Consider the following 21,185-nt stretch of genomic DNA (forward strand, 5'->3'; position numbering starts at 1 on the left):
TCCTTCGTATTCAGCTTCGTTGTTGGTGGCTGGGAACTTTAGTTGGACCCCATATTTTAGCACTTCTCCGTCGGGGGTGGTTATGATGGCCTCTACTCCCCCCTTCTTTTGGGCTGACGAACCATCAGTCTGTATTATTAGTTTATCTGCTTCGTCGGTAATCTTGTCTTCGTCAGGGAACGTGAATTCGGCGATGAAGTCCGCCAGAGCTTGTGCCTTGATCGCTGTTCTTGGATGGTACTCGATGTCAAATTGACTAAGTTCAATTGCCCACTGGACCATTCTCCCTGCTGCTTCTAGCTTGCTCATTGACTTCCTGATTGGTTGGTCCGTCATTACAAAAATAGGATTTGACTGGAAATATTGCCTGAGCTTGCGCGAGGCCACTATTAGTGCAAACGCAATCTTTTCGATCCTTGGGTATCTGGACTCAGCCCCTTGGAAAGCTTGGCTGACGTAGTAAACCGGGAGTTGCTTCTTGCCCTCTTCTTTAATCAAAGCTGCACTTACTGCCGAGGCTGACACCGCCAGGTACAGGTATAGGTTTTCTCCTTCTTTGGACGGGCTTAGGAGAGGTGGACTGCTCAGGTATTGCTTCAGCTCTTGGAATGCTGCTTCGCACTCGTCGGTCCAAGCGAAAGCCTGCTTCAATGTCTTAAAGAAAGGCAGGCATTTGTCTGTGGCCCTAGAGATGAACCTGTTTAAAGCTGCTATTCTTCCTGTGAGTTTTTGAACATCCTTGACGGTTTTGGGTGAGGCCATGTCAATGATAGCTCGTACTTTCTCTGGATTTACTTCTATTCCTCTTTGGGACACCATGAATCCCAAGAACTTCCCCGAGGCTACCCCAAAAACACACTTGCTTGGATTCAACTTCATCTGGTGTTTTTTGAGGGTTGCAAAAGTTTCCTCCAAATCGTCCAGATGTGTGAGCTCTTCCTTGCTCTTGACGAGCATATCGTCCACGTACACCTCCATGTTCCTGCCAATCTGTTGGCTGAACATTCTGTTTACCATTCTCTGATACGTAGCTCCAGCATTTTTCAGCCCAAAAGGCATCACCTTGTAACAGTAGAGTCCTTAGCTTGATGAAGGCGGTCTTCTCCTGGTCTTCTTCAGCCATCTTTATCTGGTTGTACCCTGAGAAGGCGTCCATGAACGTCAGTAACTTGTGTCCGGCGGTGAAGTCTACGAGCTGGTCTATCCTTGGTAGAGGGAAGCTGTCCTTTGGGCATGTTTTGTTCAAGTCGGTGAAGTCTACACACACTCTCCACTTTCCGTTCGCTTTCTTTACCAGGACGACATTGGCGAGCCATTCTGGATAATATACTTCCCGAATGAATCCAGCCGTCAAGAGTTTGGTTACTTCCTCTGCCACTGCCTGATCTCGTTCTGGAGCGAAGGTCCTTCGTCGTTGCTGAACGGGCTTCCTGCTGGGGTCCACATTCAGCCTATGCTGGATGACTTCTAGAGATATGCCCGACATGTCCTCGTGACTCCATGCAAAGACATCTAGATTCCCTTTAAGGAACTTTATGAGTCTCGTTCTCATCTCGGGGCTTAGCGTCATCCCTATCTTGGTCGTCTTGTCCGCATTTCCTTCTACCAATTCCACTGCTTCCAGGGTCTCCATCCCGTCTTCCTCTTTTTCTTCAATCGTCCACATGTGGTTCTCCTTTCTTGCCAGTACGGCCTGATAGCATTCCCTTGCCAGGACTTGATCACCCTTCACTTCACCCACGCAGTTGTCTGTCGGGAATTTCACCTTCAAACAGTAGATTGACGTTGCCGCCTTCCACTTGTTGAGGGTGGGCCTCCCAATGATGACATTGTAGGATGAGGGGCAATCTACCACCAGGAAGTTTACTTGTTTGATCAACTGCAATGGGTAGGTCCCTGCCGTCACCATCAGAGTCACTATACCCCTGGGGTAGACCCTGTCTCCACTGAAGCTAACGAGTGGAGAGTCAAAAGGGCGAAACCTTTTTGGGTCTAATCTCAGCTGCTGGAAGGCTGGGAGGTAGATGATGTCCGCTGAGCTCCCGTTATCAACAAGGATCCTTCTGGTATTGAACCCTTCTATATTGAGCACTATGACCAGGGGATCATTGTGGGGCTGCTTTACTCCCCTGGCGTCTCCTTCACTGAAGGACATGTCTTGGTATATTCGTCGGTGCTTGGATGGAGGCATGGTGTGGACACTGTTCACCTGTCTATGGCATGCTTTTTTGAGTGATCTAAATGATCCTCCTGAGAATGGTCCTCCTGTGATCATGTTTATCTCCCCGATCACCTTACATGGAGGCTGGGACGGATGGTCGTCATCCCGAGTGAAGGATTCACGTTGGGTCCTGTTGTCGTCTCTGAACTTGCTATATTCTCATTTCTTTACATACTTCTGTAACTTTCCTTTCCATATTAATTCCTCTATTTGCTCCTTCAGGTCTCTGCAATCTTTTGTGTTGTGGCCGTGGTCTCTATGGAACCGGCAATACTTGTTCTTGTCACGTACGTTGGGGGATAAGTGTAATGGCCTGGGCCATTTGAGATAATGCTCGTCCTTGATCTGCGTGAAAATCTTGTCAACAGGCATAACCAAAGGAGTAAATTTTACCGTTCGAGGATTTTTGTCGTCCTTCCTTCTATTCCCGTCATTGTTCCGACGTTCTGGTCTGTCTCTCTTTTGCCCTCTACGGTCGTCTTCCCTCTTGGACTTGTCTCCTGGCCTCTCAGTATCTTTTATGGCAGCTAGAGTATCTTCCGCGTTCATGTACTTTTGTGCCTTCAGGAGCATCTCAGCCATCGTCTTCGGGGGGTTTTTTGCAAGAAAGGCCACGAGGTCTCTGGATCTCAAACCTGCTTTGAAGGTCGTCAGCTGCACCTTGTCATCAGCTTCGTCTACTTCTAGAGTTTCCCGGGTGAATCGCTTGACATATGACCTCAGAGTCTCCTTCTCTCCCTGTCTTATGGTGAGTAAGTAATCCACTGGCCTCCTTGGGCGTTGTCCCCCTATGAAGCGGCACAAGAAGGCACTACTTAGCTGATCGAAATTGTCTATGGACGAGTTTGGCAACTTAGTAAACCATTCTCTTGCAGCTCCTTTGAGAGTCGTCGGGAAGGAACGACACAATATCTCGTCAGGTGGTTGCTGAAGACCCAGAGTCGTCTTAAAGGTATTAAGATGATCCTGTGGGTCCTTGAGTTCGTCGAATGGCTCCAATTGAGGCAAACGAAACTTCGACGGCACAGGGCATTCAAGTACCGCAGCAGTGAATGGCGAATCCGTAGCCCTTATCATTTTGTCTACGCTTCGGTCTGTCTTCTCTTTGATTTCACTCCTTAGTTCTTCCATCTCTTTCCTCATTTCTCGAAGAAGATCTGAGTTCTGTTCGTCCGGAGTAGCTGGTCTTCGGGGGGTTTCCCTCCGTTGACTATCCCCTTCTTCCTCCATGTTACCCTTAGATCGGTTCTCTTCCTGTTGAGCTTGTTGAACCTGCTGGAGCCGTAGCTTCATTTCCTGGTTCTGTTTGGTGAGTTCTTCAATGGTGGCTACAAGGGTCTGGACTTGCTGGGCCAAGGCTACAGAGTCTGGGTTGGATTCCACCTGAATGTAGAGGGTTGATGGGAGCTACGTTCTCAGATATGAATCTGAAAATATCGTCCCCACAGACGGCGCCAAACTGATGATGCACAGGATCGTCAGCAACAGTGAGTAGATGAAACCCTTCGTTGTGCGAGAGAGTATGCTTGATGATGGTCACCGGTGTGGTGCCTGCCACAACATCTCCGATGCTAAAGTTAGAATGATAAAAATAGAAATCAAGATGTGGGTCTGTGTCTGTGTATCCCGTACCTTCTATTGACTGTGTGGGAGCTTTATACCTGCGACCTTGGGGGTAGTCGTTGGGGTGGTTAATGCTTTCTCAAGTAACGCCCCTGGTCCAATAATGAGACTTTTAAGAGGTTCCCAATGGTCTACTGGGTTGATTTCGTAACTACTCAGGTCATTGATTGACTGCATTGAATGACTCCCTGCCTTCGTCAGTGATGATAGCTTTCTTCGTTGTTCCTGATGACTTCGTCGAGGATGCTTCCTTCGTCATTAGTGTTATCTTTGTCTAGGGATGTAGAATCGTCATTCCCATCAGTATTTTACCCTACATTTTGTAATAAGTTTTTACCAATTTTTTAAACACTATTTTTTGGGCTTATATAGTCAATAATCGATATAATAAAATTTTGAATTACTACCATTGTTATCTTTCTAATGTAAATTCAATTAATTTTTATATCATTCTTTGTCTTTTTTAAAGATTTTTCATATCTAGTTCAATATTTCTAGTATACAATTCTAATAATAAATAAAAATTATATACAAAATAAACACTACATATCTTCAACATAATAATAATAATAATAATAATAATAATAATAATAATAAAAGTAAAATATTATAATCTAATTTATCAAATGCACTATTACAATTCCACTTAATAATATAATCACTCAACAATCTCAACTTGTCAAAACAAACACAAATTCAATATATAACTTGATAAATTAATACCAACTAAACTAAGATTAAGTTTATATAGATAAGTATATAATTTTTAAAAAAAAGATAAATTAAAAAAAAAACTTTAATTTACTTAAAAATGAGTTTTAATTTGCCTTGAATAAAGTGATACGTGAAAGGATTTATAGTTACTAGACAAACCCCAATTACATGACATGTCAATTATGATATTTTAGTTAATATTGACTTATAAAAAGATCAAATTTTAGCATTTTTAAATCTATATTATGAATATACAGTTGAGATTTCAGCGTTTAATTTGAATCTAATATTAAACTAGAAATTTTATTATGTAAATATTGTTATATTCTATAGCCTATACACGAAATTTTCAAGAAAAAAAAAAAAAAAAAACTATTACATAAAGAATTTAAGATTATTTTATCATTTTCTCCTTTCAATAAAAAGTCATATTTCTTCTTCTTCTATTTTTTCCAAACTTTGCTTTAGTTTTAAGGGTTTTTTTTTTTTTTTTTTGAAACAATTTTTAAAGGTTTTGAATCTTAAAATCATTATTAAAATATATGAAAGTTTTAATCTCATTAATTAATTGTTTACACTTTATGTAGTAAGTACAATGTCAATCCAACTACACTTTGTTAATATTTTTAGTTGTGGCGGCTACAAGTAGTCTGTTCGTTCTAACTTCTAACTTTCTAAATTAAGCATTTGTTTTCGAGTATTAACACGCAATGAGATCTCATAATGGCCAGCTATGCGTGCCACGTCAGAAGAGAGATAGAATATGCTGATGTGTAAAGCACACATTGCTGATGTGTAATTGGCCAGGCTTTGTGAATTGCGAGCCGCGGGCGTGTTTTGGTGTGGCACCGACCAAATTGCATGCATTTTCCACAAGTTAAGCTTGTGTTTGTCTTTGTCACTCACGCCCTTTTTAGTCACTTGCTGGGGCCCACTACCCAAATATATTTACTTTTTTTTTTTTTTTTTTTTGAGAAACATTTACTTTACTTTTATTTTATGCAATGCAATTGTATAATATCTTAAATTTCACATGTTATTTCTATTTTCTAACAAAATTAAATTAAATTAATGTAAAATGTGATTATTTCATTACTTATTATTAAATAAGAAATTTAGAATTGAAATGTGACTATTTCTTATAAATGCTTTAGTTTGATAAAGTAGTAATCATTATAGTATAAAATAAAATAAAATAAAATAAAAACTCATAAATTCAAATTTTTATTGTATTTTAAAAAAAAATCACAAAAATTTGAGGGGTGAATAGATAAGATTTGTGATAAGATTTTACTACCAAACCATGCTAGATTTGATCATTAAGTTTTTTAGGGAAGCTATATTTTTTATGATTTTGATTAAATGTTGATGCAGTAGATTGTGCACTTATATACCATTCCACTAAAAGACTCCCACTTATTTAAAATTATTGAGTCAATAATCAATTTCTATTTAAAAAAAAAAAATTAATTCAATAATTTTAAACAAATAAATTTTTTTTAATAAAATAGTGAACCACGTCATCTGTCCACGTGTAACTTATAATTTCTTATAATTAAGTGCGCAATCTTCACTCTTCAGCATATATTGCAAAGTGCACAAAGCTCGTGTGTTCAACTCGTGGACAAACGCTATTTACACGTTCTATTTCAACCAGACCACGTTCCGGTCCATGCTGGCCACTCTTCTCTCCAATACGGTAGGTTCCACTATAACCCACTCAACCCACCCAATACATTCTCTCATCCACACACGTAAGGCAGTCAATCTAAATAATTTGGAGTATCCAACGGCTGAAATCAAAGGTTGCATCAGATTCGAATAGCATCACAAAGCAGGCAACCAGAATGAATGTGAATTTCGTAGCTTCTTCGACCAGCGTAGCGTTAAAGACCACGACTCTTCAACATTGATGGAGTTGAACAAAACAACGCGAACGGAAGTCACTCAATCCTGACCAACCAAGACATCCAAATTATCCACACTTTAAATACGATACAATAATAATCAATAAACCCCTCAAAGCAGAAACACGTTCGCGTTTCTTAGAGGCAAAAGCGCAAACACATTAATAAATACAGAATCTTTGTAGGCCATCTCTCATCGTATGGCTTCCGCTACTTCGTCCAATCTCAATCTGGGTCTTCGTTTTGGAGCGAATCGTGATGGATTTTCGAATCGATTGGGTCAAGGGCCGTGTTCTTTGGCGACCAAGAGCAACGACGCCGTATGGAGAGGAATTAGACGAAGAGGAAGAATTTCGATGTCGATGACGACGGCGATGGAGGCCAAGACTGGTTCAAAGAAAGTGGAAACGAGAAACAATGGCGAAAAAGGGAAACTGGGTCATGAAAAGCTGGACGAATGGATGACAAGGTCGGTGGTGGAGATCGTGAGGAACCTAAGGTCGGCACCGCTAATGGTACAAGTACACGCAGAGAATAATAGTAGTAAGATGTGGTTGGAGACGGAGAAGGCGGAGGAGGAGAAGTGGGGAATGGTGAAGAGAAAGTGGGAGAAAGGAGAGGCTCCAATGCCGAATGGACTAATACTGGTGGAAGAGCTTGGAGAGGTAGAGAGGAATATAGAGAGTGAGAGGGTGTGGGGGATAGTGGTGCAAGGGAGAAAGGAAGAGTGTGGTGGTGGACCATTGTGTTATTTGTTGAAGACAACAAGCGTTGCGTCTGGGTTGGGAATGTGTTGCACCCACTTCTGTTTGGTTGAGGTGAAGGGGTTCAGGGAAAGCGCTGTGTCACAGCTCAAGAATTCTTGGTTGGTGCAGGCTGCCTTCTCCCCATGATTTCGGATTTCAATTGTATATTTGCACATAACTATTATTCCTTATTTGTTGGCCAGGAGTTCATCCACAAAAAAAAAAAAAAAAAATGTTCATCAAAAAAATTTGTTGACCAGGAGCGCCTGCATTGTTTTTTTTTTTTTTTAAGGTTAGTTTGTGACTTTTAGAATAAGTTACAATTTACAAGAAGTATAATTTGTTGCAACTTGGAATTGCGATTTAGGATTAATTCGATTGATCTATTTGTTGCTACTCTTTTGTTTTTGTTTTCTTTTTTATTTATTTATTTATTTTTTTAGATGATTAGAAATTTAGAATATATTTAAGTGACCTGCAGCTCGAACTCCTCCACATTGCCCTAGCCCTCAAGCACCCGCTAAAGCACTTTGTTGTTCTTTTGGTGATCTATTTGTTTCAATTCATGGTGTTTTTCCATCAGGAAAAAATCCTGGCTTTTTTTTTTCTTACCAATAAATATAGGGCACACAATAGTGATACTAGTTTTGGATAAAATTTTGTTGGGAATTGAAAAAGTTTTGATGGCTTTTTTAATTTCTGATAAAATTTCTTCAAAATCAGATTTGCTGACCCTATATATATATATAAATTCATGATGTTTCAAATCATTGATTTGTTTGATCTCTATTTGTTTGCAACTGAGATTGGATATTTTGGTTTGGTCTGGGGCCGGGGATTGCTATTACTAACACACAATTCAAAAGATAAAATTTTGGGCGTGGGCTTAGACGTTGGCCATTTTTTTTTTTTTTTTTGAAAGATAATAACAACACGCCGTTAATCATCAGCTTGAACCCTTTTCCCATTAGATCTCCAAGCATTTTATGCATGAGGAGATGTCAATTTAGCTACAAAGCCTTTGGTTGTTGGCCATTTTTAATGAGATAGCTCTAGTCCAATACAATTACCTATTCTTAAACCAAGACCCAGCCCGAATATAGGTATTCTCAAATAATTTATTTCATGTTCCAACTTCCAAGTATCAAATTTAATTCACTTCGTATAATGTTAGGATGTATGATATATGTAAGGTTTGTATCAATCCTAATTTGGAAGCATTTTGTTGTTTTTGTAATTTGGCTGATGAGTATTGCACTAGAGTGATGTTTGACTTTAAGTCACATGCTTCAGTGAAAAAATGATGTGTTATGACGTGAATAGCCCTAACGTACCCAGAGCTGCCCCAGGTTTAAATCAGCAAGGTCGGCGACCACACATTTGAGACCCTTTCTTGTTAAGGAAAAAAAAAAAAAAAAAAGAGTGGCGTTTGAGGTCTTTTTCCGATTTGGCACATGTTTAAACTAGATTGGGCTTTCTTGTTAACCCAGATTTAGTTTTGGGAGTTGAAATTGCAACTCGCTTTTACATCAATGGTGAGGAAGGCTGGTGGTGCGTCTTTGAGGAAGCTCTCAACAAAACTGCAAAACAATGGAAAAACTCTAGCCACAGTTTAGAGAATTGGGTGTTAGCTTCAAAGGCAAAGGAAAGATGACAGTAATCTGATGAAGGGAAAAAATGATCATCTTTTGTGCATTCAGTAAAAGAGATAGGGCGTAATATAAAAAAGGAAAGGCATAGTCAAAGTAAATAATTTCCTCTTTTATGAAAAGTTTGGCCAAGAAAAATATAATGCTCATAAATGAGGATTAAATATGATGTTATATAAATGTATATAATTCATTACATATATAAATTCGAGAAATATTATGTATACAATATTTTCACTACAAATTTTAAGTGGTAGGTTTTTATTAGTGCATAAAAAAGTAATTTTAGTTGTGAGTTCAAATTAAAACTAATAACAACTTACTATCTAAAATTTGTTGTGAAAATGTCGTCTATGGTAGTAAAACTTCTATTTAAATTCAATTGAAATAGTTGCTAAATATTTTCAAAAATAATTTGCTAACGTCCTTTTTTTTTTTTTTTTTTTTTTTTGGTATCAAAGCATTTTTGAACTCTCTCTGGTCGAGTCTTCAGAGTTCAGACACTAGGTATGCTCTCTCTCACTCTCTTGGTTGGCTGATGATTCATATGGTTACCTTGCTTGTGTGATATAATTCTGAAATGCATTTTAATAATGAATGGGCAAAATTTAGCGCAATGGACTTTCATGATGTTGGGCCTGACGGATCCGAGCCCATGGGCCGGCAACGGTAGAGCCCAGTGGCCTAGAGCAGTTCCATACTCTTGGCGCACACGTATGGTCTCCAAAGAAATCAGAAACCTAATGCAAAGAGCATTTCGGAAGGTACGCACGTTTATCCCCTCTACAAGGAAATCTCTTGTCCATCACGTTTGGGATTACTCAAGAAGATTCCTATAAGGAAAAGACTTCCACATCAAGGAGGAAATGTCAACTTACTACTATAAAAGTCTCAATACCCTCACAAATCAAGGTACGCATAATTTACCCTATCTAGCACTTTAGAGTTGAGAATAATTCTAACTTGACCGTCGGAGGGTATTTGGCCGACACCACACCGGTGCCCTCGACGAGATCACTTATTTCTTCTTGTAGGTTGTTAGCTTGAGCGAGCGTGGACCCTGTAGCTCACTGGTGATTTTACGGCATTATCAGTTGGCGCCGTCTGTGGGAAACACGAAGAATTTAAGCCAAATTATCGCCTCCCGGACATAAGAGTCGCATGGTACTCACTCGCTCGATGGCTACCACCAACAACGCTCAAGAAGACGAGCCACTGAGATCTACTGCGTTAGAAAGGCAGGTCCAGACTCTCATGACAGTAGTAGAACGACTCACAAAGCAGAACCATGATCTGGAGGAGCAGCTACGCCAAAGGGACGCAGGACCTAACCTTCAGGAGCAAAACCAGGAAGGTAACAGTGCCGAGCAAAGGGAGCAGGAGAAGCCAGAAGGCAGCAACGCCCTAAGCCAACCGAAGCGGCAAAACGTGAGCCTTCCGTCTCTCATGGATTTTGCCCCCCCCCACCTATCATCGCAGAGATGCAGGCGATGAAGGAACAGATGGAGGTCATGATGAACGCCCTCAAGGGGTGAGTATCTTCTGATCTCGACGATTTAATGAACAAAACCGACTCACCATTCACCGCGCCCGTTAACTCATTCCCCCTCGATCATCTAGAGACCTTCAAGACCCTGATGCACCTTCAGGGTGTACCAGACAAGATCATGTGTAGGGTGTTCCCGACCACACTGAAGGGGCCTGTGAGGGTTTGGTTCAATAGGTTGACACCAAACTCCATCAATACTTTCAAGGAGTTGAGCGCCCTGTTCACCTCACACTTCATAGGCGGACATCGATACAAAAGGTCCACCGCGTGCTTAATGAGCATCAAGCAGCGAGAAGACGAAACGCTGCGAGCCTACATAACTTATTTCAACAAAGAAGCCCTTTCGATTGATGAAGCTGACGATAAGATACTCGTAGCCATGTTCACTAGTAGGCTACGGAAGGGTAAGTTCTTGTTTTCCTTGTACAAGAATGACCCAAAAACCATGACGGACGTTCTCTACAGAGCTACCAAGTACATGAATGTAGAAGACGCGCTGCTGGCCCGCGAGGAAAAGCCTAAGAAGAGGGAAAGGCAGGAGGACACGAGACAAGATAAAGGGGCGAAAGGTCACTAGAACCGGGGACCAACGTGATGAAAAGCGCTCCAAACCCCCCATTGGAAGATTCACCAATTTCACCCCGTTAACCGCCCCGATCGACCAAGTATTGATGCAAATTAAAGACGAAAAAGCATTGACTTTCCCTGGAAAGTTGAAGGGAGACCCCAACAAAAGACCGAGAGACAAGTATTGTCGCTTTCACCGAGACCACGGGCACAACACAGCTAACTGCTATGACCTGAAGCAGCAGATTGAGGCCCTAATCAGGCAGGGGAAGCTACAGAGGTTCGTCAGCAGGGAAAGAACTGATACACCGAAGGAACAGGCCCCATGACGGGAGAACGAGCGCCCTAGACCACCCATAGGAGACATACGAATGATCGTAGGGGGCACAGTTGCAGCCGGATCTTCCAAGAAAGCCCACAAAATCTACCTCAGGATGGTCCATAGCGTCCAACTCACAGGATCCGTACCGAAGATGCCGCGAATAGATAACCCGGTCATAAACTTTTCAGAGGATGATGCTCGAAGACTTCACCATCCCCATGACGACGCGCTAGTAGTTAGCCTGCAAATTAGGGATTATAATATGCACCGGGTCCTCGTCGACAATGGTAGCTCAGCAGACATCCTGTACTATCCAGCATTCCAGCAGATGAGGATTGACAGGGAACGATTGTCCCCAACAAATGCCCCACTCGTAGGATTTAGGGGTACAAAGGTGTTCCCTTTGGGCGCAATAACGCTAGCTGTGACGGCGGGTGACTATCCTCAGTAGATCACTAAGGAGATAACGTTTCTCGTAGTCGACTGCTCGTCCGCTTACAACGCCATCCTCGGGCGACCCACTCTCAATTCCTGGAAGGCGGTAACTTCAACATACCACCTAATGATCAAATTTCTGACGGAATATGGGGTAGGAGAACAGCGGAGAAATCAAGTAGCAGCACGAGAATGCTATATTGCCATGTTAGAGATGGAGGATCAGTAGCAGACGATGTGTATCGGGAAGCAACGAGCATTAGCAGAGCCGGTTGAAGAGCTAGAAGAAGTAAGACTTGACGACACAGGGCCTGAACGAATGACTAAAATCAGCACACTAGCCAGTTGGCCAGTACGACAGACGATCACGACTTTCCTAAGAAATAACCAAGACGTCTTCTCCTGGAATCATGAAGACATGCCAGGAATCGACCCCTCGATCATGGTCCACAGGTTGAATGTGTCGCCCTCCTTCCCTCCAGTCCGACAAAAGAAACGAGTCTTCGCCCAGGAGTGGGATAAGGCCATAGCTGAGGAAGTTCGGAAGTTACTGGAGGCAGGTTTCATTCGGGAAGTATACTATCCCGACTAGCTGACGAACGTCGTTATGTTTAAAAAGGCCAACGGAAGTTGGAGGATGTGTGTAGACTTCACAGACCTCAACAAGGCTTGCCCCAAAGACAGCTACCCGCTCCTACGGATAGATACCCTTGTGGATTTGAATGGAAGACACTAGATCCTAAGTTTTATGGACGCTTTCTCTAGCTACAGCCAGATCAGAATGGACGAATCTGATCAGGAGAAGACCTCTTTCGTCACGAGCCAGGGATTATTCTGCTACAAGGTGATACTTTTTGGACTCAAAAATGCTGGAGCAACATACTAAAGGCTAATGAACAAGATGTTTGCGCATCAGATCGACAGAAACGTTCAGGTTTATGTTGACGACATGTTGGTTAAAAGCATGCACGAAAAGGATCACCTAGTAAATTGTAGCTAGAAGAATAGAATAAAATAAACTTGGAAATCGCCGGTTCCCCATATTTTTCTCTACTGGTAGTATTTCCGAAGATGCTCCGTGTTCCAAGGGTGCTGCAGTTTTTGTCCGTCCATCATCTCGAGGTGGTAGGTGCCCTTCCTTTGCCGTGACGCGATCCTGTAGGGTCCTTCCCAGTTGGGGCCGAGTTTTCCTTATGAAGGATCTCTAGCGGCACCCATTACTTTCCGTAGTACGAGGTCCCCGACCTGGAAGTCCCTATGCCTTACTTTGTTGTTGCAGTGTTTCGCCATGAGATCCTGATAGCACGCCAACCTCTGTTCTACTGCCGCTCTGACTTCGTCCACTAGATCGAGCTGGAGGCGCATAGCCTCTTTGTTCTTATCTTTGTCATAGCTCTCCACCCGGTAGCTCGTGAGACCCACTTCTGCGGGAATGACAGTTTTGGTTCCATATGCAAGTCAGAACGGTGTCTCCTCAGTGGGAGTTCTTGCTGTGGTTCTATATACCCATAGGACGCTAGGCAGTTCATCTGGCTAGATGCCCTTTGCCCCCTCAAGACGGGTCTTGATTATTTTGAGCAGGGACCGGTTTGTGACCTCAACTTGCCCGTTCGCCTGTGGGTGTGCGGGTGATGAGTAGTGGTTCTTGATCCCTAGCTCTTAGCAGAAGTCTCTAAATGTGCTGTTGTCGAATTGCTTACCGTTGTCAGAGACCAGTACCCTGGGTATCCCGTACCTGCATACGATATTTCTCCAGACAAAACTCCAGATGTTTTTCTCTGTGATTGTGGCTAAAACTTCTGCCTCGACCCACTTAGTGAAGTAGTCTATGCCGACGACCAAGAATTTCAGCTGTCGGATAGCCGTCGGGAATGGGCCAATGATATCAAGTCCCCATTGTACGAACGGCCAGGGTGCTGTCATAGGTGTCAGTTCTTCGGATAACTGCCTGATGAGATTGCTGAACCTTTGGCATTTGTCGCAAGATTGGACATAGGCTTAAGCATCCTTCATCATTGTAGGCCAGTAGTATCCTGCTCGGATCAATTTGTGTACCAATGATCGTGCGCTCGAGTGGTTCCCGCAGATACCCTCGTGTACCTCTCTCATCACGTAATCTGCTTCCTCTTGGCACAAACACCTCAGGTATGGTCGAGAGAAACCCCTTTTATATAGGATGTCCTTTATCGGCACGAACCGTGATGACTGGACCTTCAGCTTTCTTGCGGCGCCCTTTTCCTCTGGTAACACCCCAGCCCTTAGGTAGGAGATCAATGGCATGGTCCAGTTATATTAATAGTTTACCACCTACATATTTGTTCCGTCATCGATAAGTGAGGATATTTGGACGAATGATAATACCTGATCGGGAACCAGCATGAATTCGGCTGATGCGGCTTTTGTAAGGTGGTCAACCCATTCGTTCTCTTCTCTTGGGATCTGAATGAATTCGACTTCGAGGCTGTTGGTTCAGTACTTCACTTCTTCTAAATACCTCTTCATTCTATCGTTCTTGCATTCGTAGTCGCCATTGATCTGACTCGTTACCACTTGTGAATCGTAGTGGGCAATTATGTTTTTTGCTCCCGCGGCCTTTGCAAGGTCTAACCCTGCGACCAAGGCTTCATATTCTGCCTCGTTGTTGGTTGTTGGGAAATCCAGTCGGATCATGCATTGTATCGTGTCCCCCAGCGGAGTTTGGATCACTACTCCGGCTCCTCCGGCTCGTCTGTTTGAGGATTCGTCTGTGTAGATACTCCACTGTTCCTTCTCTTCTACCAACTGGTCCTCCCCGAGTGTGAACTCGACGATGAAGTCAGCTACTGCCTGCCGTTTTATGGCCGTCCGTGGGCGGTACTGGATGTCGAATTCGCTTAGCTCGATTGCCCACAAGGCCATTCTTCCTGCTACTTCTGGGCTATTCATGGCTTTTCTCAGTGGCTTGTCCGTTAAGACAATGATTGTATGTGCCTGGAAGTATAGCTTAAGTCTCCGCGCAGCGATTACTAACGCGAAAGTCAACTTCTCCATCTGAGGGTACCTCTCTTCCACTCCACGGAGTGCACGACTGGCAAAGTAGACGGGTTTCTGTATCCCATCCTCCTCCCTCACCAAGGCTGCGCTTACTGCGGCATGCGAGACTGTCAAATAAAGGTAGAGTTCCTCGCCTTGTACGGACGGACTGAGCAGCGGTGGAGACGAGAGATACGTCTTTAAGTCGTTGAAGGCCGTTTGGCATTCATCCGTCCACTCAAATGACTTTCTCAGAGTGCGGAAGAATGGCAAACACCTGTCCGTCGCCCTTGAGACGAACCTATTTAGAGCTGCGATCTTTCCATTTAGACTTTAGACCTCCTTGACCGTCATTGGTGGTTCCAACTCCATTATGGCCCACGACTTCTCCAGGTTGACCTCTATTCCTCTTTGGGATACCATGTAACCCAAGAATTTTCCCGCCGTTACTCCGAATGCACACTTGTTCGGATTCAGTTTCATGTTGAACGATCGAAGTATATCGAATGTTTCTCTAAGGTCGTCTAGGTGATCCTCTTCGTGCATGCTTTTAACCAACATGTCGTCAACATAAACCTGAACGTTTCTGCCGATCTGATGCGCAAACATCTTGTTCATTAGCCTTTGGTATGTTGCTCCAGCATTTTTGAGTCCAAAAGGCATCACCTTGTAGCAGAATAATCCCTGGCTCGTGACGAAAGAGGTCTTCTCCTGATCAGATTCTTCTATCCTGATCTAGTTGTAGCCAGAGAAAGCATCCATAAAGCTTAGGAGCTGGTGTCTTGCAGTCGAATCCACAAAGGTATCTATCCGTGGGAGTGGGTAGCTGTCTTTGGGGCAAGCCTTGTTGAAGTCTGTGAAGTCTACGCACATCCTCCAGCTTCCATTGGCCTTTTTAACCATAACAATCTTCGGCAGTAGAACAGAGGTTGGCACGCTATCAAGATCTCATGGCGAAACACTACAACAACAAAGTGAAGCACAGGGACTTCCAGGTCGGGGACCTCGTACTATGGAAAGTAATGGGTGCCGCTAGAGATCCTTCACAATGAAAACTCGGCCCCAACTGGGAAGGACCCTACAGGATCGCGTCATGGCAAAGGAAGGGCATCTACCACCTCGAGACAATGGACGGACAAAAGCTGCAGCACCCTTGGAACACGGAGCATCTTCGGAAATACTACCAGTAGAGAAAAATATGGGGAACTGGCGATTTCCAAGTTTATTTTATTCTATTCTTCTAGCTACAATTTACTAGTTTTTTCTTTTCACTTTTGCTACAATCTTTTTGTGCCTTTTTAAGCCCAAAAGGGCAGGTACTTTTTCTACAAACGCATCTTTAAAGAAGAATATTTAGACACAATTTTGATTTTCCACATGGATGTTTATTACGAATGGATATACTATACAGGCAACAAATTCAACAAAGTGGACGGATCACTAAGATGGTGAAAAAACTGTCCACAAAGTGGATGGATCACCCAAAGCGTGAAATAACTGACCACAAAGTGGACAGATCACCAAAACGGGGAACTAATTTACAAGTCCATAAAGTGGACGGATCACCCAAAGCGTGAAATAACTGACCACAAAGTGGACGGATCACCAAAACGGTGGACTAATTTACAAGTCCACAAAGTGAATGGATCACCCAAAGTATGAAATAATTGCCCACAAAGTGGACAGATCACTAAGATGGTGAAAAAACTGTCCACAAGGTGGACGGATCACCAAAACGGTGAACTAACCTACAAAGTCCACAAAGTGACGGATCACCAAAACGGTGAACTAACCTACAAAGTCCACAAAGTGGACGGATCACCATGATGGTGAAAAACTATACACAAAGTGGACGGATCACCAAAACGTTGCAATAATTTACAATTCCACAAAACGGACGGATCACCTAAAGGGTGAAATAATCGCCCACAAAGCGGACGGATCAGGATGATGGAAAAATAACTTAGTCCACAAAGTGGACGGATCACATGAAGTATGGAATAATCTCCCACAAAGTGGACGGATTACCAAGATGGTGAAACGTCTTAGTCCACAAAGTGGACGGACCACCCAAAGGATGACATACTAGTCCTCAAGGAGGACGGATCACCCAAGGGTGAAGACTTTTTACAGTCAACAGAGTGGACGGATCAATCAATACTGAAATATAATTGAACTCCACAAAGTGGACGAATTGAACGTTGGCTACAAATACTCTCGGATAGACGAGTATTTTCTTAATCTCCCCTTCATGAGGAGGACGGATATTTAAGAAAGTTCCAAACAGTAGTAGAAAGCATAAAAATAAAGTAAAGCATTAATAACAGATAAAAAGCCCAAGGGGCAACTGTTTAATACAAAAAAGGACGGATTGTTCTCAAAATAAATTACAAAAGAGAAGTAATATCAATCTACTTTTTTGGGTCGGCATTTTGGACATCCTTCGATGGGACTGACTTTCCGTCACCCTGAACCACATCGTCACCAAAGAGGTCGTCTGTATTCTCTGAAGCGACGGGCAAAGCAGACGTCTGATCTTGATCATTGACGTTTATCATTGATACATCCAGCTCAGGGTAGGCTTTTTTAAGCTGATGGAGTGCATCATCGAAGCCTTGAAGGAACGAACCCCCCAGCTCTCTCAACAAAGCGTCGGAGTCTCGGTATTCATGGACTGCATCCTCCTTGGCTTGACGGAGCTTTTCCTTCAAGTCCTTTACTTCCTCGTCTTTGGCTTCCAAGGCCTTCCTAGCTCCCTCCGTCCTCTGCTCAAGCTTTTTTCTCGCCTGCTCTGACAGGTCAAACTTCTTCTCCATTGTAGACTTCCACTTATGAAGTTGACCGAGTTCATCCTTCGTCTGCTCTGCCTTTGCCCGTACACGTTCCAGAGCTGCCTCACGGTTTAGGCACCGGTCCATTAGGCCCTTCATCATAACCAAGGACTGAAATAAACAAGTTAAAAGGTGTTAAACAGAAAGCTAAGAAAAATAGACGGACTCAAACCGACGAATAAAGTTACCTGTGCAACGGCGAATAGACCCGTCTCCTCCATTGCCTTCGTCGAATGATTGCCCAGGTCCTCATAGTCCTCTGAGGAAATTATTGACGAAAGTTTCTCCAAGACAAATTTGGAGTCATCACGGAGAAGAGAAGGAGGCTTCTCCTGGCTAGTGGACAGGGCCTTCATTAGGCCCTTGCCAGACCCTTGTTTTACTGGGGTGACGATCTTCACACCCTCAGCCATCAACCCTACGACGGGTTCCAAAGGGACATTCTGTTGCTTATGTGGACGGTCCGACTTGGACGGCTGTTTCCTCTTTGCCAACGACACCGTCCCCTTAGGAAACACAACCTCGCCTGTCTCCTTTTGCTTGGCGGCCTGTGATTTTATCAGTTCCCTTCTCTTTGCGTCGTCCATTTCTGTAATACAGAACGGATGAAGTTATCTACATATATTAAAACTATTCACGCAAAGTAAAAGATGATGGACTTACGTCTATGCACTCTTTCATCGTATCTGATGGCTTCACGGGTAGGTTCGGGACCGTCACAATACCAATGGATTTTTCTTGGATTTACCAACTTCGCCCAAGTCCGTTCCTCCGGCTTCGTCTTCTAGAAAATCCTTTCTAGGAAGCCAAACTCTTCAATGCTAACTTGGGGGCGCTGTCTACCTGCAGAGGAAATAGACGGTTAAAAGAACGACTATAGCTGACGAATGTAAAATATCAAGCAAAATGTGACGGATTCATACGAGATGAATGTAAAACCCCTCAAATGGTGTCGACGGGCATAAACTCCGTCTCTCCTGGACGGCTCATCCATCCGTCACCCTCTAGGAAGAAATAACGACTCTTCCAGTCTCTATTTGAATCAGGTGTTTCAAAAATGACCTTCAACAATGGGCTCCTACTGGAAAAACTATAAATTCCCCTTGACCTGTCAATCTCTCTGGACGGTAGCAATAAAGGAATTCACGCACCGTCAGCCTACGTGCACTGTCTGTCATTGCACCATAGAGTATCTCCATGGCTATGAAGACCCTCCAGGCATTTGGGGATATCTGGTTGACAGATAGACCCAGATATTTTAAAAGCTCTCTATGCAATGTACTTAACGGAAATCTAAGTCCCGCCTTCAGCATCTGTTCATACACTCCGACACCTTCCACCCCGTCGTAATAGCACTTCTCTGATACGTAGGGTAGACGGATTGGAATGTAGTCAGGAATTTAAAAGTTGACCCTAAATGTGTTGAAGTGTTTCTCTTTAATGACGGAATTGAATTTGTGCACCGTCCACTCTGGTAGCATGATGAACTCCCTAAGTCCATCAGCACAGATGACGGGTCCCGACGGTAGATCCTTGCATTCATCAGACGATTCTTCTACTTCGAACATCTCTATATCCTTATTTATTGAGGACGAGGAAGAGGCGGTCGAACTCCTCTCTTCGCCAGGACTCTCTTGGTCTTTATGACCGGACGGATATACTTCCTCGTATTCCGTCCCGTCACGAACCATTGACTGATTACTTGACGCACTAGACATTTTCTATAATGACGGCAAAACCTAAGACTGACGGATCTAAGAGTATTGACGGTTGTATAGATCTAGCTAAATATAATTGCCAAATACAAAGACTTGTACATGAGAATAGCAATACTCACCGTTCCTTGGAGTAATTGGAGGACGACAGTTGTATGATCGACGGGTTTGTATGACAACAGATTGTTCTGACAAAGATGACGGTTGTACTCTGACAATGTGTTTTGGCTGTAAAATGAAGAAATGAGGATTGAGGAGTGTTATATATATACCTGGAGTGCATGGAAGACGAAGCGACACTTCGATCCGATAGAAAATCCAATCAAAATGCGACACGTGGCATGCTCATAAATGCCTGACAACCTGCCATCAAAATAGTCGCAATCCGTCTTCTCTTGAGGAACCGTCAACTTCAATAATCATAGGCCACCGTCCTAAAATTTCCTTTGACTGTCAAATCCAAACAATGTCAAACCGTCACCCTAAGGGTCCGTCCATATAAGGACTGACGGACCCATAGGGTGAAGGGGGCAGCTGAAGGGGCAAAATTTAGCGCAATGGACTTTCATGACATTGGGCCTAACGGATCCGAGCCCATGGGCCGACAACGATAGAGCCCAGTGGCCTACAGCAGTTCCATACTCTTGGCGCACACGTATGGTCTCCAAAGAAATCAGAAACTTAGCGCAAAGAGCATTCCGGAAGGTACGCACGTTAATCCCCTCTACAAGGAAATCTCTTGTCCATCACGTTTGGGATTACTCAAGAGGATTCCTATAAGGAAAAGACTTTCACATCAAGGAGGAAAGGTCAACTTACTACTATAAAAGCCTCAATACCCTCACAAATCAAGGTACGCATAATTTACCCTCTCTAGCACTCTAAAGTTAAGAACAATTCTAACTTGACCGTCGGAAGGTATTTGGCTGACACCACACCCGTGCCCTTGGCGAGATCACTTATTTCTTCTTGCAGGTTGTTAGCTTGAGCGAGCGTGGACCCTGTAGTTCACTGGTGATTTTACGGCATCATCAAATAATAATTCGTTCAGTTAATTTTTTTCATAAAATAAGAAGATATGGGATTGGGGAATCCTATATCATATCAAATCTATGTAATATAATCTATTAGTTAATAGAAGAAGATATGCGATTGGGGATCTTTTCCAATTTTCTTCTCCTTTTGTTTTAGGATGCATCAAACTATGATCTGAATTCATGCTTTGATAGACACGGGTATTGTAGCCCTAATTTTGTAGGAGTGTGTATATATTCTTTAAAAAAAAAAAATGTATACAAATGTTTTTATCATCTATAGAGAGAGATATTGGTATTTTTTATATAGCTTAGGTACAACCGTACAACTACTAAAATATAAAATTTTGTTAGATAATTCAATTTACCCTTATGTGCGATATATGATCAGTGCAAACTGCATAGTACACTGTACACCAAGTGTTTCAAATAATTTCTCAGTATAATTAAAACCAAAATAGTGACAAAGCTAAAGTATGCATAATGCATCCTCTCTCTTTCCTTTCTTTTCTTTTTTTAATTTTTTTTTTATGCATTCTAGTGAAGACCTTTGAGGGAAATAAAAACCTTTAAGTATGGGATTGGAAAATCTATTTAAATCTATTATTATTATTTAAGGTGGTGTTTTTTTATTTATTGTGCACCTAAGTATTTGGATTTCTGTTTTAATTGATTTCAAGCTTTTTGCTTTTTTGGTTTCCTCATGTTATGTGTTTTAACTGGGTTATGTGTACTTATGTTTGGATGTTTTTTGAACCCTTTTTTTTTTTTTTAAAAAGAATTATGGCAGATGTGGACTATGAGAAAGTAGTCTTTTCAGACTATGAGGAATACGATTCCAAGTTAAAAAAATGAAAAAA

General features: G+C 42.7%; 1 protein-coding gene across 1 annotated transcript; it reads left to right on the plus strand.

Annotated features, from left to right (window-relative positions):
- The first annotated feature begins 6,476 nt into the window (after positions 1 to 6,476).
- LOC115956028 lies at positions 6,477 to 7,444 on the plus strand. The gene has a single exon (XM_031074477.1). The coding sequence runs from the start codon at positions 6,666 to 6,668 to the stop codon at positions 7,356 to 7,358; it is 693 nt and encodes a 230-aa protein (XP_030930337.1). The 5' UTR covers positions 6,477 to 6,665; the 3' UTR covers positions 7,359 to 7,444.
- The last annotated feature ends 13,741 nt before the right edge of the window (positions 7,445 to 21,185 follow it).

The sequence above is a fragment of the Quercus lobata genome, chromosome 8 (genome assembly GCF_001633185.2).
Source record: "Quercus lobata isolate SW786 chromosome 8, ValleyOak3.0 Primary Assembly, whole genome shotgun sequence".
NCBI lineage: Eukaryota > Viridiplantae > Streptophyta > Magnoliopsida > Fagales > Fagaceae > Quercus > Quercus lobata.